General features: G+C 43.4%; 1 protein-coding gene across 1 annotated transcript in view; it reads right to left on the minus strand.

The window, feature by feature from the left end:
- The window catches only part of si:ch211-186j3.6 (neural-cadherin), a 168,120-nt gene that overhangs the window by 54,697 nt on the left and 100,300 nt on the right, over nucleotides 1–13,123 (minus strand). The window contains exons 23-25 of the mRNA XM_057025565.1: nucleotides 12,550–12,643; nucleotides 10,659–10,843; nucleotides 2,959–3,188 (exon numbers count right to left, since the gene is read on the minus strand). Of these exons, the coding sequence (XP_056881545.1) occupies nucleotides 2,959–3,188; nucleotides 10,659–10,843; nucleotides 12,550–12,643 (509 nt within the window). The remainder of the gene's footprint in view (nucleotides 1–2,958; nucleotides 3,189–10,658; nucleotides 10,844–12,549; nucleotides 12,644–13,123) is intronic.

Below are 13,123 nucleotides of genomic sequence, written 5' to 3' on the forward strand. Positions count from 1 at the left end.
AATAATCCTCATCTCATTTATTTGGTTTTTATTGTATTTATTCCTGATTACATAATAGCCCATGTGAACATGGTGTATAGGTTCTTAAAGTTCTACATTCTCCACTCATTCCCACTAAAACAAAACTGCCCTTCTTTTTTTGTACCTTTTTCTAAATATGTAATGAACACAAGGGCTAAAATAACTTGCTAGAGTTATTCTCATTGTTGCTTTAACAGTCGTATTTTAAACCCCATAAAATAATTTACAGCTGTATGATATCACGTTTGGGCCATTGAACATACAACCTATTTTGGTTCGACCCGACAGGGGACATAAAAGAGAAATAAGAGGGGGGTTTTTTGTGAAAAAAACCCCCCACCAATTATTTGACTGACAAAAACAAGGCAATTATGATTATGATTAATTTATTTCTAAAAAATATATTATGACATTAGGAACCCTGTGGAACAAGTGAATTACTCAATTCAGTTCATCTTTATTTAAATAACATCTGCTGCAATCATAACTGTCTCGATTTTTCCCTATTTGAAAAAATAATTGAGTTGTTTTATTAAATCTATCGAACATTATATCCCATAATCAGAGGATGAAAGACACAGCTGAGGGCAGGAGGCGGGCTTTTAGCTTTAGGTCAACCACTGGAGGAGCTCTAATAAAGAGCTTCTCAATCTCCATCAGAAGCAAAAGAAAACATCTGAATCGTATCAACGCACGAGTGCTACGACAACTTTTCTTGGCCATTTGCACTGAGGTGCTGAAGATTGGTCTTCAACACTAACATATGACACGAGTAATTTTGGGATTTGACCGCCGCAAAAATAATTTTTAAAGGGCTGAAATCCAGAGGTTCATGCTGTCCTTAAATGTGGAGTAAAGCCGGATGGAAACACACAGATAGACTGTGTGACTCAGGAAGAATAGGGAGAAAAAAGGCTTTTCCTGTCTGTTGGAGGTTATTGGTGGAGAACGAAGAACATTAATAAAAGGAAATGCTCCCATTACTTCCTTTTTGAATTTCATCCCTCCTGTTCTACCACTCAAGCTCATCTTGCTCTTTATTATGCTTCACATCTCTGAACAATGTCTTCTCCAGTCTAGACCAGATCGGGTCCCTGGTGCCCCGTCTCCGCTCCTTCAGAGGTCCCATGGAACAGGGCTGTGCAGCGTCCATGCCCTCTGACCTCTGATTTTCCGCTGCCACAGTCACACGCATGAGGCAACAACCAAGCTTTCCCTCTTTCTATCGCTGCTGGTCATATGCAAACAAGTCCACCTCTACAGTCAACACGCCCACGCGCGCACGCGGGTCTACTTTGATTCTGAATTCTGAAACGGAAGACTAGCCGCGACTGATGCCGGTAGCTGGTAAACATCAGTGCGATGAGGTGAAACAATTGCATTTTATGAACCCACTCCAACTTTCAACATTCTTTAGTAAAGGTCTCTGCGGAAAATTAAATTTACATCAAATGAATTGGGCTGTTTGGCAGATTGCAGTCTTCTTTTTTTCCCATTACTGGCATCCGTGCGGCCTGTTTTTCTTGACAAATTTAAAATCACTCAGATAAAAGAGGCCACCACTGATTTTTATGACTTAATTAAAATGGGAAATGGCAGAAAGAGCTTTAATAATGGAGAGACAGACCAATGAATGACCAGCACACACCCACGCTCCCAGGCAGGTCCTGTCAGAACAGGAGGGCCTTTGTGTCTCACTTTTCTTCCATCCCTCCACAGGAGTTCCCCCGGCCGTCTCATAAAAACACCTTTGGATGCTGTGCTCAAAATGACCAGTGTCCAAACCCAAAACTTCTGCGCTGATGTCTTCTGGGAATGTTATTTTTCCACACACTTTCCACAACTTTCCTTCTTAGAAAGCTGGTGGCAGCGGGGAGCGAGTGACAGCAGGAAGAGAATGCAGACGAGCATGTTGTCTCCATGATAATCATCCAACCAGTAAGACTTTACAAACTCAACCACCTTTGATAGAGACGCTGGGGAGAAGTTTCAATAGGGCTTATTTGGTAAACGCAATCCTCGAAATGGGGATTAAAGTGCTCATTTTGGATGTCTTGTTGGATCGGATGCTTAGACATGTACAAATATCGGCATCAGGTTTGCGTTGTTCTAGGTTTTGTCTGTAAGTACAAAAGTGTTGACTTGGTCTCAGAGTAAGTCAACAACACGTCTGTTCTGTCCTTCATTAGTCTGAAGCTGCTAACAGGTTCAGGTTAAACTACTGCAAGTTGTTTGGCTTTTCCAGTTTTGTGGATTTGATGCTGAAACACACTGCACAAGTCGACACGAGACCCACAAGCTTGTTTCAGACTGATGCCCTTCAAGCTGGTGCCACACGGGCAGTTTTACGACCTGTTTTCTGGCTGAAAATGAAACATGAAGTCGACTCTTTTCCTGAAACTTGTGACAAATGAGCACATCCTAAAAAAAAGGCCTTGGGGTAATTTTGTCACAGGTCTATTTAAGATCCCTATCTGAGACTAAGTATCATCTCCTGCAGATTACAACTTTTCTTTCCACTTCCACGACTCCCTGCAAAAGGTTCGGGCTTTCGGCAAAGGAGCCATTTTTACCAGGTTAAAAATAAATTCAATGTGAAACTGATTCCCGGGTGACAACGAGTGCACAGAAGGGTCTCTGCATTGTCTTCGCTGCTGAAAAATTGCAGAAAGTACTCTTATACCTTCTGCTACAAAAAGGAGAAGGAGCTAAAATAATCACAAAAGGACGCCATTTTTCTGACTGGACTCATTCCGCGAATGAAGCGAGTTGCTCCAGGAAAAAAAAACCCAAATGAATTCGTAACCTCCAAGTGATGTGAAAGGTGGAGCAGATTGCTGCCTGCTCAGATAACGAGTGAATGGAAAATGACTCCCTGAATGTCAACCAGATCATTTTGACCAACGGTGGCGGTAACTCCCGCAGAGCTCAGCCTACCTTTTGCTTGTGTGCAGCCAGATAGCCGTGCATCTTCTCCGGCTGGAGAAACGAGGGGCCAACGTGCACAGCAAAGCGAACATCCAGCATCCGCTCCTTCACATCTATTAGGCTAAAGATGTTGACATCATCAGGTGGAACAGAAAGCATCTCGGAGAGGAAGTCCAAGAGCAGGTCGAAGCGGCTTTGCTGCCTCCCTCGAAGTTCAATGAACTCCTTTGCTGTGATGTCTGGAAAACACAAGCAGGATATTAGAATGTCTCACAACTGACAACGTATATCAGAGTAAAGACCAAGCCATGAGGTCAAAACAACGGCTTCAAAGTTTAGAGGCAGGGTTGTGTGGAGGCACAGAGCCGGCAGAGGCTCCGTATTCAAAGCACTCCGTTTATCTCCGAGGGCCAATCTGTCTAAAAGCTACAGTGAGCAACAACCCATACGTGGAATCAGGCAATCAACAAAAAGAAGACTAAAGTGCAAAAGACCTTGGATTCCATCCACTGCAAGAGTTGCACTTGTCCTTCACGAGACAGAGCACTGAAGTTCCCAAAAAGCACTTTGGCCTCCATCATTTTTGAAATGGAAGAAATTACCGGGACGCCTCCCAGATCTGGCCATCTAACCGAAACCTGGTTGAGCTGCAAAGATCTTGTGTGCAGACAGAATAAAGTTCCAGAAGGTCAAGCGTCACTGCAGGTTCCACCAGTCTGAGCTACCAAGTGGCCAGACAGAATCTCTCCACATCTGAAGGACCACCAGGCTTTTGAAAAATAATTTAAAAAAAGCAGGTACAGGACCCTGAGCACAGAGCCGAGACAATGCAGGAGGACGTCTCTGTGAATGTCCCCCAGCCAGATCCCGAACCCCCATCCAAACTGACAGGGATCAAGAGGATCTGCAGAGAAGAATTACAGAATATCCCCAAATCCAGGTGAGCAAAGGTTGTGGCATCAAAAAGAAATGTACCTATTTATAATGTCTGGACCCCATATGTGTCATCTGTACAGTGTGAATAAAACACACTGTCTATGACCTGACATCATAAACAACTCTATAAATACACCTTATTAATAGGCGTTCACCCTGATTCATCTAAATAAATCCACAATCCCTTCGTGTGTCTCTGTACAGATCCCATTCTACTATTGTTGCTGGGCAAAAGAAGATTTCACAAGTGATGGAAACAGGGCGGTATGGAATATGAACGTTTAATGTATGCAGCAGCTGTGGCGGAGAGCTCCGTGGAAGCCTCGGTGTGGCCAAGGCACGACAATGATTCCGGTTTTACACGCAGCGCCGTGACAAAACATTCAGACCGTTTAGCTGATCACAATCAGCGTGGACACATATATGATGTACGCACGCTGCTGTAGCTTCTATTAGCGCAAGGCAGCCGCATCAAAAGGAGCTGATGTTGCGCATAAAAGATGGATCCCTGACTGGAAAAGAGGCCAAAAGGATGGAGACAACAATATACTGGCTACGTTGCATCCTATAGTCTTCATTTCATGAGACGTGGGAGGAGAGAGAGATGAGTGAGAGTCTTTGTAACACTCGCTAACACTTAAGGGTGACTAGCTCGTCTACATATGTGTGTTTTGCTGGTTGCTCGCAATGACCAGCACAACACAAGGTCAACTATGTTCACGGAACACACAGAATATCAAGCTACAACAACGCACGGAAGCAGCTAATTGTTATAAAAAGCACATTAGACAACAAATGAAAGTCAAGAAACAAAAGTACGAAACTACCAACAGGAAAAAAACACCGCACACACACACACACACCCACAGAGCTGAGGCATTAAAAGACCTCAGACTGGGCAGCGCAGATACAGTCTGAGGGATGGAGGCTAATGTCAGCTCCCATCAGTCACTCCAGTCAGAGAAACAAGTACACAAGCGGACAGAGGGACAGTTAGGAGGGTCGGGGGCTGGGAAACAGGGTGGTAACTCCTAACACGGAATGGCAGCCGGTGCACCTGGCGTTGACCCAACCTCACAATTCACTATTGCTTCTCTCCTTCCCGGAGGCTCCAGAGGCCGAGGCAATGGTGCACAGATGAACCTCAGCTGGGAGGCCTGTGATTCCACACAAATAGCTGCGAAATGAAATAAATATCCTGCCGCCGCCGCCGCACTCCCACAAAGATAAAGAGCAAAGACAGAACATCGTGTTTCATATTATCAGCACGGGTGGTAGTTTGTTGTTTCCCTTCCTGGCAAAAGTCCTCGCGTGGCTTCTGACGTCCTGATCATCGCAGAACACGAAGCAGTTGTGAAGGGAAACAAACAATTACCGGTGTTTCCCTGTCAGGTGAACAGAGCGGCTGATAGAACCGTCCTAATCACTGTCACGTCCCATGAAGTTCTATTAAAGAGACTCATTTGTCACTGTAGAACAAACATTATTCAAAGGAAAACACAATTTCAACACAGCAGCGCTGTGAGTGGACCTGCTGTGAGTTCCAAAAGGTCTCTTATTCTTGAGCAGTTCCAGTAGTTTACCTTTTCTGCACAATTAATGTTCTAGTCCCACTCATTTTCAGTCATGATGCTGCTTTTAAAAAACAAACAAAGGTGTCGTCTGTAGTTCTTTGTTGTTTTTTTTATGATATCGGGGTGCGACGGGGGAAAAAAACATCCATTGTTTATCTCCACTTCAGCGTTATTAAAAAAGTTCGATCTCACAAGAATCGCAAGAGTTTTAATTGACCACAAAAAGGGAAAAGCCTCCCCGACCGCGCAGATAATGAAGAGTCGTCATTGTAAATCAGCAGAGGCAAAAGAGGAGCTATCTGCACTGTTGCCCACAAAGCTGGGATATAATCATTTTCTGAAGTAACCTTTAAAATATTCGGATATTAATCCTCCGGCTGTGATTTGGTTCCTCGCCAGCATTTCAAACATTGACGGCCTATTGGGGATCAATTTGTAAATGAGTTTTCCTGCACAGACACGGCTTATTTTTGTCGTTGATGACTCCCAAACATAGTTTAATTGATGGACTATCAATTTAGGAAATGAATGAATCTTTGGTTTCAAAAGGAAAATGAACTCCAACCGGATTTCAAGTCATGAAAGGCTGCTTGACAAATTCAGTAACAGTGCGTTTGCCTCAGTTTTTGATAAAATATATAAAAAAAACCTCTCAAAACTGCCGTCAGCATGGTTACACAGGCCACAGCAGCTATGGGGACTCGCTGTCAATCGGATCATTCCGGAACCAAACGCAACCATTAAAGCACAAACAAATAATGGAGCCAGCTCGAAATGTGTCTTCATTTTCCAATTATGTCCCATTGAAGAGTCAGGGAGCATTTGATTTGGATTTTAAAGCTCCGCTTGGCTGCTGCCCAGGTGTCAATATCACAACATTCATTTTATCAGTAAATTTAATCCTTTTTAGCGGCACCATTTATTTTACAGCCTCCATCCAAGCCAACAGGTTACTCACTTTAATCTACTCTTTTTTATTCTCCTAGAGAGTGACTAAGTACTCTGGATGTGTGCTCATAAGACAACAGTCATAAGTTACAGCCTTTTTCCATCTGCTGAAACCAAGAGTTAACTGGCCCCACGACCCCCCCCCCCATCCTGAGTGGGACCGTCTGCCATGAGTCTTCTGTATTAAACTGTCATCCCTGTCAGGAGTATTTGGAGAGAGAACGTGTGAATGTGAAAGCATTTATTCATTGTAACACCAGTAGAACCCCCCCACCTCTCTGGATCCACCAACTGTGTTTTGTTGTTTGGACCTTTTACATATGGTTTCAAAATCAAATCTATTAAATATGAATGTGACATTATTCCATCGCTTGATTTTATTTGACCTTCAAAAGGAGTTATTTTTGCGCTGGTGAAGTTAGCAAATCAAATAATATCATTTCAAATGGAATTAAGCTGTTTATTTTCTGGACCTCTGCTGCGGCACAAACTTCCCCCCTCTGTTTATCCCGGTGAAAAGGATCCAATGGAAGCTAAAGCTCAGTTTCCTCGGCCTTTAATACTCATAAGAAGCTGCATCTTTTTATCATATCGGTACATCCCTTAAATCATTGCCTGACTGACACACTGGTGCCAACCAAGCAGTGGACCCAACCAACTAGTGGACCCAACCAACTAGTGGACCCAACCAACTAGTGGACCTAACCAACCAGTGGACCCAACCAACTAGTGGACCCAACCAACCAGTGGACCCAACCAACCAGTGGACCCAACCAACCAGCGGACCCAACCAACCAGCGGACCCAACCAACCAGTGTTCCCAACCAACTAGTGGACCCAACCAACCAGCGGACCCAACCAACCAGCGGACCCAACCAACCAGTGGACCCAACCAACCAGTGTTCCCAACCAACTAGTGGACCCAACCAACCAGTGGACCCAACCAACCAGTGGCCCAACCAACCAGTGGACCCAACCAACTAGCGGGCCCAACCAACCAGCGGACCCAACCAACCAGTGGACCCAACCAACCAGTGGACCCAACCAACCAGTGGACCCAACCAACCAGTGTTCCCAACCAACTAGTGGACCCAACCAACCAGTGGACCCAACCAACCAGTGGGCCCAACCAACCAGTGGACCCAACCAACTAGCGGGCCCAACCAACCAGTGGACCCAACCAACCAGTGGACCCAACCAACTAGCGGGCCCAACCAACCAGTGGACCCAACCAACCAGTGGACCCAACCAACCAGTGGACCCAACCAAACCTACAAACAGTAGATTCTGTGGAATGAGCATACTCCACATACTCGATCAGTTAAATCAGTTTGCCTAGTTTATATTTGTATTTTTGCTCAGCTCGTTAATAATTGTCGTGTCCCGTTGAGCTTGGGAAGGCTTTGAAGACATTGCTCTCCCTTAACAAGGACCTTGAGAAACGGTTGTGGTGTAGTGATCCACCAATATGTTCTAGTGACTATAGACACGTGTGTCATAAAGGCTTGAGCAGAAAGGATGCTATGCCTCATCTGTTAGAAGCCGGTGTCCTTCATTCCTAAAGACACCCCCACACACACACACTATGCTAATCAGCATCACCCCACAATGCAGAGTGCATACATCGCTTGTCCTTGTGTTTTCACCCCAAGAACTGTTTCCATTCCACTCGTTGGGAGTCGTAATAGGACATTTCAAGGACTTTTTGTTTATGCTAATGTAGCATCACTATTGAGGAAGCTAGTGACAGGGGCAGGGAGCTTAATCTCTCCAAGGCAGGTTTAACCAATGTCTTTTCCGCACGCAGTTATTGCTTTCTACATTTGTTCTTGAAATGGGATTTTGGATTTCAAGGATGGAATAAGCAAGGCTATAAGTAGAATATTTTCATAATCCCTGAGACTGAGAATCAATGATAATGTTTACTCCAAAGCTCCACATGGAAAAATAAAATCCTGGAAATGGCTTTGTTTCCATAGCCTCTACACACGCACAGGGGTCTGGAGCGCGCACACACACACACACACATTTATCCTCAATATGACTTTTCAGTTTGAATGTGCTTATCGACTGCAGACAAAATAGCCAGATCTTTGACAGACACCGGTGCTCTTTGGATCCCACCTGTTTCCTGCGTTACCACCATCTTTTAATGCAGCTAATAGCGCTCTGATGACAGCCTGCCTGTTTAGAAAAGCATCCGTGCAGACACCGACCCACAGAGGAAGTCTATTAATAAAGCTAACCTTGTTTTGAGGGTTCAGTGGACGCCGGGCTGTAATGAGCATCTGCTCCACAACGACAGTGGCTGACTGAACATGGTTCACTTAAAAAGGCCCAGACAGCGAAGATGTGTTGCCTTAACAGGCACAACAGTAAGGCCACAAAATTGCTCAGGCAGACCTACATTTTTTTGTGCGGGGAGGGGTTTTTCCTTTTAAATACAGTTGTGTTTAATTCCACCCAGCAGAAATTTGAGGCTTTCTTCTGAGTCTGTTTTGATACTGTAATTTCTGAGGCCAAGTCTGAAACTAGACTTTATGAGTAAAGTGGGTTGAAATTGACTAAAATGCGATTTTATATATATTTTTAAAAAAAGACAGCAGAGAAGAAAGCGGATGTGACAACTGGCAGCTCTGAAGCCTCTGGCGGCATCTGGGAGTGAGAACACTGATGCAATAAACACCATATGGACATGTTAAACAAGATAAAAAAACAAGCTTTTCATCAAAGACGTCTTCATTATGCAACGTGTCACAGGGTCAAATCCCACTACTTTCAACACTGGAATTAATGGGGCCCTCAGAAAGGCACTTGTGTGGTGTGTAACTATGAAATGAAGGTAAAAATAGCTTAAACCCACCAAGGTGGCGATTAGTGAGGCGAGTAATAAACGTTCATGTTGCTTTTTCCAAGAAAACTTACGAGATGATGGTGATGATGATGATGATACTGATGATGTCATCAGTTGTCACACCAGTAAAGGGAAAATATGAGCTGCTTATTAATACATATTTGAGAATAAGCCCATTTTGCTGCCGTAAATACTGTGAAATGTGAACCAAACTGTTTTCCTCCACGCTGTCTGAGTTTGCTTCTGATTAATTTACCTCAGTCCTGTTTTCACAATGAGGAGCAAATCCTTTTATCTGCTTATATAAGGCTCGCCTCTGTCCTCCCCTCTCCGCCCCCCCGTTCTTTTCCTCTCATCCTTCAAAGTTTTGCCCCTCCCCCGCCTTTTCTATTTCAATATCTGTAAAATCATAAAATTCTGTCAGCCATGTCCCATTTCTCTAAAGTGAATTTAATTCTGAGCAGACAGCCAACGTGCTGTACATCAGGTAGTGATGGATGCTGCTTAACGTGCGAGGAAAATGTGCTGGCTTCGCAAAATCCCCACGCTAATTATTTTGCCAGGAAAAATAATGGAAAAGGCTTTTTTTCCCCCATGGGCACCCATAGCAACTCATATCCCATGAGGCAGAGAGTGTGCACTGATAATGGGTGTAATCTTTTGATAAAAAAAAGACTATTTAAGTGATTGTGTGACAGTTTTTTGAAACCCTGCTAAACAGAGTACTCACGTAATCATTCATTTTACGAGTGGCCTCTAAAGTTTGGCAGCGTTCTCCTTTAGCATTGCAGCCACGTGTCCTTTCATTTTTTGCAAAATTTGAGCTGCTAATCATAAATCTGTCACGCTAAGTTCTTCCTAAGATGAAATCTATGACATCAGGCAGAGACAGTAATGGTTGTGGCAGCTCAAAACTGATTAAAGAGTGTTTTAAAAGCCATTTGCGCTGGAGTGAGTGGCACTTCAGGGTAAGGGTCAAAACAAAGCTCATAAAAAGGAGCTTCAGCCCAGAGCTGTGCTGGAAATTACCACATCGCAGGATTTCTAAGGTTTCAAAACTGGTTTATACACTGATAATATACAGGAAAAGAAGGAACGCATCAGCCATTGGCTCCACAAGGTTTAATCGTCATTACAGCCTCAAACCAGAGGAGATCCAGCCTGATCTTGCTTGTTATTTTTCAAATGCATTTCTTTAGCTTAGTTGTGAATTATAACACCAGAAAGTTTGGCTTTGTGTGAAGCTAATGGATATAGAACACATGAAGGTCAACAGCTGTTTATTCATGTGAAAACTGAAGTTTACTGACAGAAAACAAAGCAGGAGTTGAATGTCGGACTGAAATAAACCTTGGTCTCTGAGGTGTGTGTGCGTGCGTGCGTGGTATCAATCACACCTGCCAGCCGGAGAGAGCCGGAGTTGTAGATGGCGTCATCTCTCAGCTCCCTCACGTGCACGCTGACGGAAGAGACGGCGTCCGGCCACACGTCATCAGACACGCGCACCTGGAACTGGTATGTGCCCGGCGGAGCGTTCTCCTTGATGATGAGGAAACCAGTTCGCTTGTTCAAGACGAAATAACTGCAGGGGAAATCACAAGAACGGACATCGGGATAACAGCATTTTAATTGATTTGTTTTAATTTGAGCTCTGTTAGACTCTGTTAGACTAACTAAATTCGACCTCTGACCCTCATTTAACGACGCTGCAGCATGTTAATGAACTTGCAATTAATCACCAACTGCTACCAAATAAATAATAAAAAAAAGCTTTGGGGACCGTGGGGATCGAACTGGCGTTGTTATTTATGCATTTACAGACAACGAGGTATGGCCTCTGCAGAAGGAAGACAAATTAGGCCAATACAATACAAAACATGTCCACAAGGACTTGTTTTGGTAAGAGAGTGGGACAGAGTGTCAACAGCAGAAGTTTAATACTGTCGAGCACGGCGGTAAACCCCTGTGGTAGCTCCCTCTCCTTTCTCATACATTAATGCATGGCTCTCCGCCCTGTTTGTGCTGTTGGAGGAGCAGGAGACAACTGCAGCGGAAATTTGAATTTACCTCACGGGATTAATAAAAAAAAAAAGCTACATATGAAAGTGTGTCCAAACTCAAACCCTCTGAAATGCTGTGTTAAATACAGAGAATTGTTTTGTTCTTCTTTAGCAGCAGTTTGATCCACCTATCTTGGCTTTACCTTTTAAACAGGGCTGTGGTGCACGTTAAATGTCAATGTTGTGTTTAAGGCCGTCATGGGTGTGCTGATATCAAAGGTATCTCGGATCATTTTGGTTATTGAAAGCAGCAATATTAACCCGATGGCATCGATTTTATCAGTGAATAACTGACTGTCACTTCCTGTGACCTCTACATAAACAAAGGGAACAGAATAATGAGCAAAAGAATCTTCAGAATAATGAACGCTCCATCCCTTCTTGCTAGAAGAATTGTTTTTTCTTTGTATATCAAGCAGAAGGTGGACTGGTCACAGAATTCCCCTCAGCGGTGCATTTTAAACTTTTAAACTTTACTGCTATGAAGCAACTCTGGGACAATAATCGAGAATGAGCAGAGATGATGCCTTCATGAACGTGGGAAACATCAATGGACCAAATGAGAGCATTTAAGTTGATGGTAAATGAACTCATTCAGGATAAATAGCGAAATAACCATAAAGCAAAACTCATCACGTTACAGACAAACAATCAACATGAGGAAACTTGAGTGATCAGCCCAGGGGTCACGTGATCAGAGGAGAACTCCAACAACATAAAGGCGCTAGAATGGTTTGCTCGTCCCACTGGGATGAATGTGTGAATGCAGGAGTGAGTGGAGGTGCTCCACAGTTGATCACAAAGCATCAAACATCTGCCCATTAGCTGAAAGTCTAAATCGATCAGGAGCTCCACGTCCGGTCTGAGGGCGATCCAGAGAGCAGCCAAATGAGACAGGAATCACTTAGTGGATGAAATCCCAAGTAATGCTGCGATTTCTCCAGGATGGTCTTGATCATTTAGACTGTTCCATTTAAAAAAAAATACAAAGAATAAGAAACATTTCCACAGGAAACACTAACTAATTGATCTTAGATGTTGGAGGAAGTTTTGCCCGTTTCCTGTTGTCACCCGATGGATCAAACTTGAGCATAAAACAATTTTTTTTTAAAATGTATTACATGATTTTATTCTTGTCAGCTGTTGGTTGAACAGAGAAATACTAAATAAAATGTAGACATTGCCGAATCTGGGATCTGTTTCGTGTCAGAGGTGTTTCATTGCTTACCTTGGAACATGTCCTTCAAAGACAAATGTCTTATTGTCCCAGTCATCAGGGTCGGGCGAGTAGACCTTTCCAAGGACTGTCGTCGGCAATCGGCCTGATCAAAGGAAAATAAGGGATTAACGAGAAAACCCTGAATTTAGCCCTGAATTTACATGCAAGTGTGTGTTACAGGATGTTACAGATGTGCGCTACGCGTGTCGTGTCGTGTCAAATCACGTGAATAAACAGCTAAAATGTTACGTTGAATCACTGCTCAAATGTATTGTTTTGACTGTTTATTCTACTAGTATTTCTTGTAAAATTAGCCCAAAATAAGGAATAGCAAAAATACAACTAACATTTTTAAAGGAAAAATGTCTCAGGTAGCAAAAACACGTGGGATTTATCCTGAAGGTAACCTTGAAACTTCAACTCTGTGGATCTTTGGGGGTGAATTTGAGCCTGTTTGTCTTTAAAATAAATGGAGTGAAATGGAATTGTGCAACAACAATAGTGTCATCATTTTTAGTAAATAACAGATATGATGGTGAGATGGATATGACATATGCATCATATTCGAAGGGATATGTCATAT

Source organism: Takifugu flavidus, chromosome 2, assembly GCF_003711565.1.
Source record: "Takifugu flavidus isolate HTHZ2018 chromosome 2, ASM371156v2, whole genome shotgun sequence".
NCBI classification, from domain to species: Eukaryota; Metazoa; Chordata; class Actinopteri; order Tetraodontiformes; family Tetraodontidae; genus Takifugu; species Takifugu flavidus.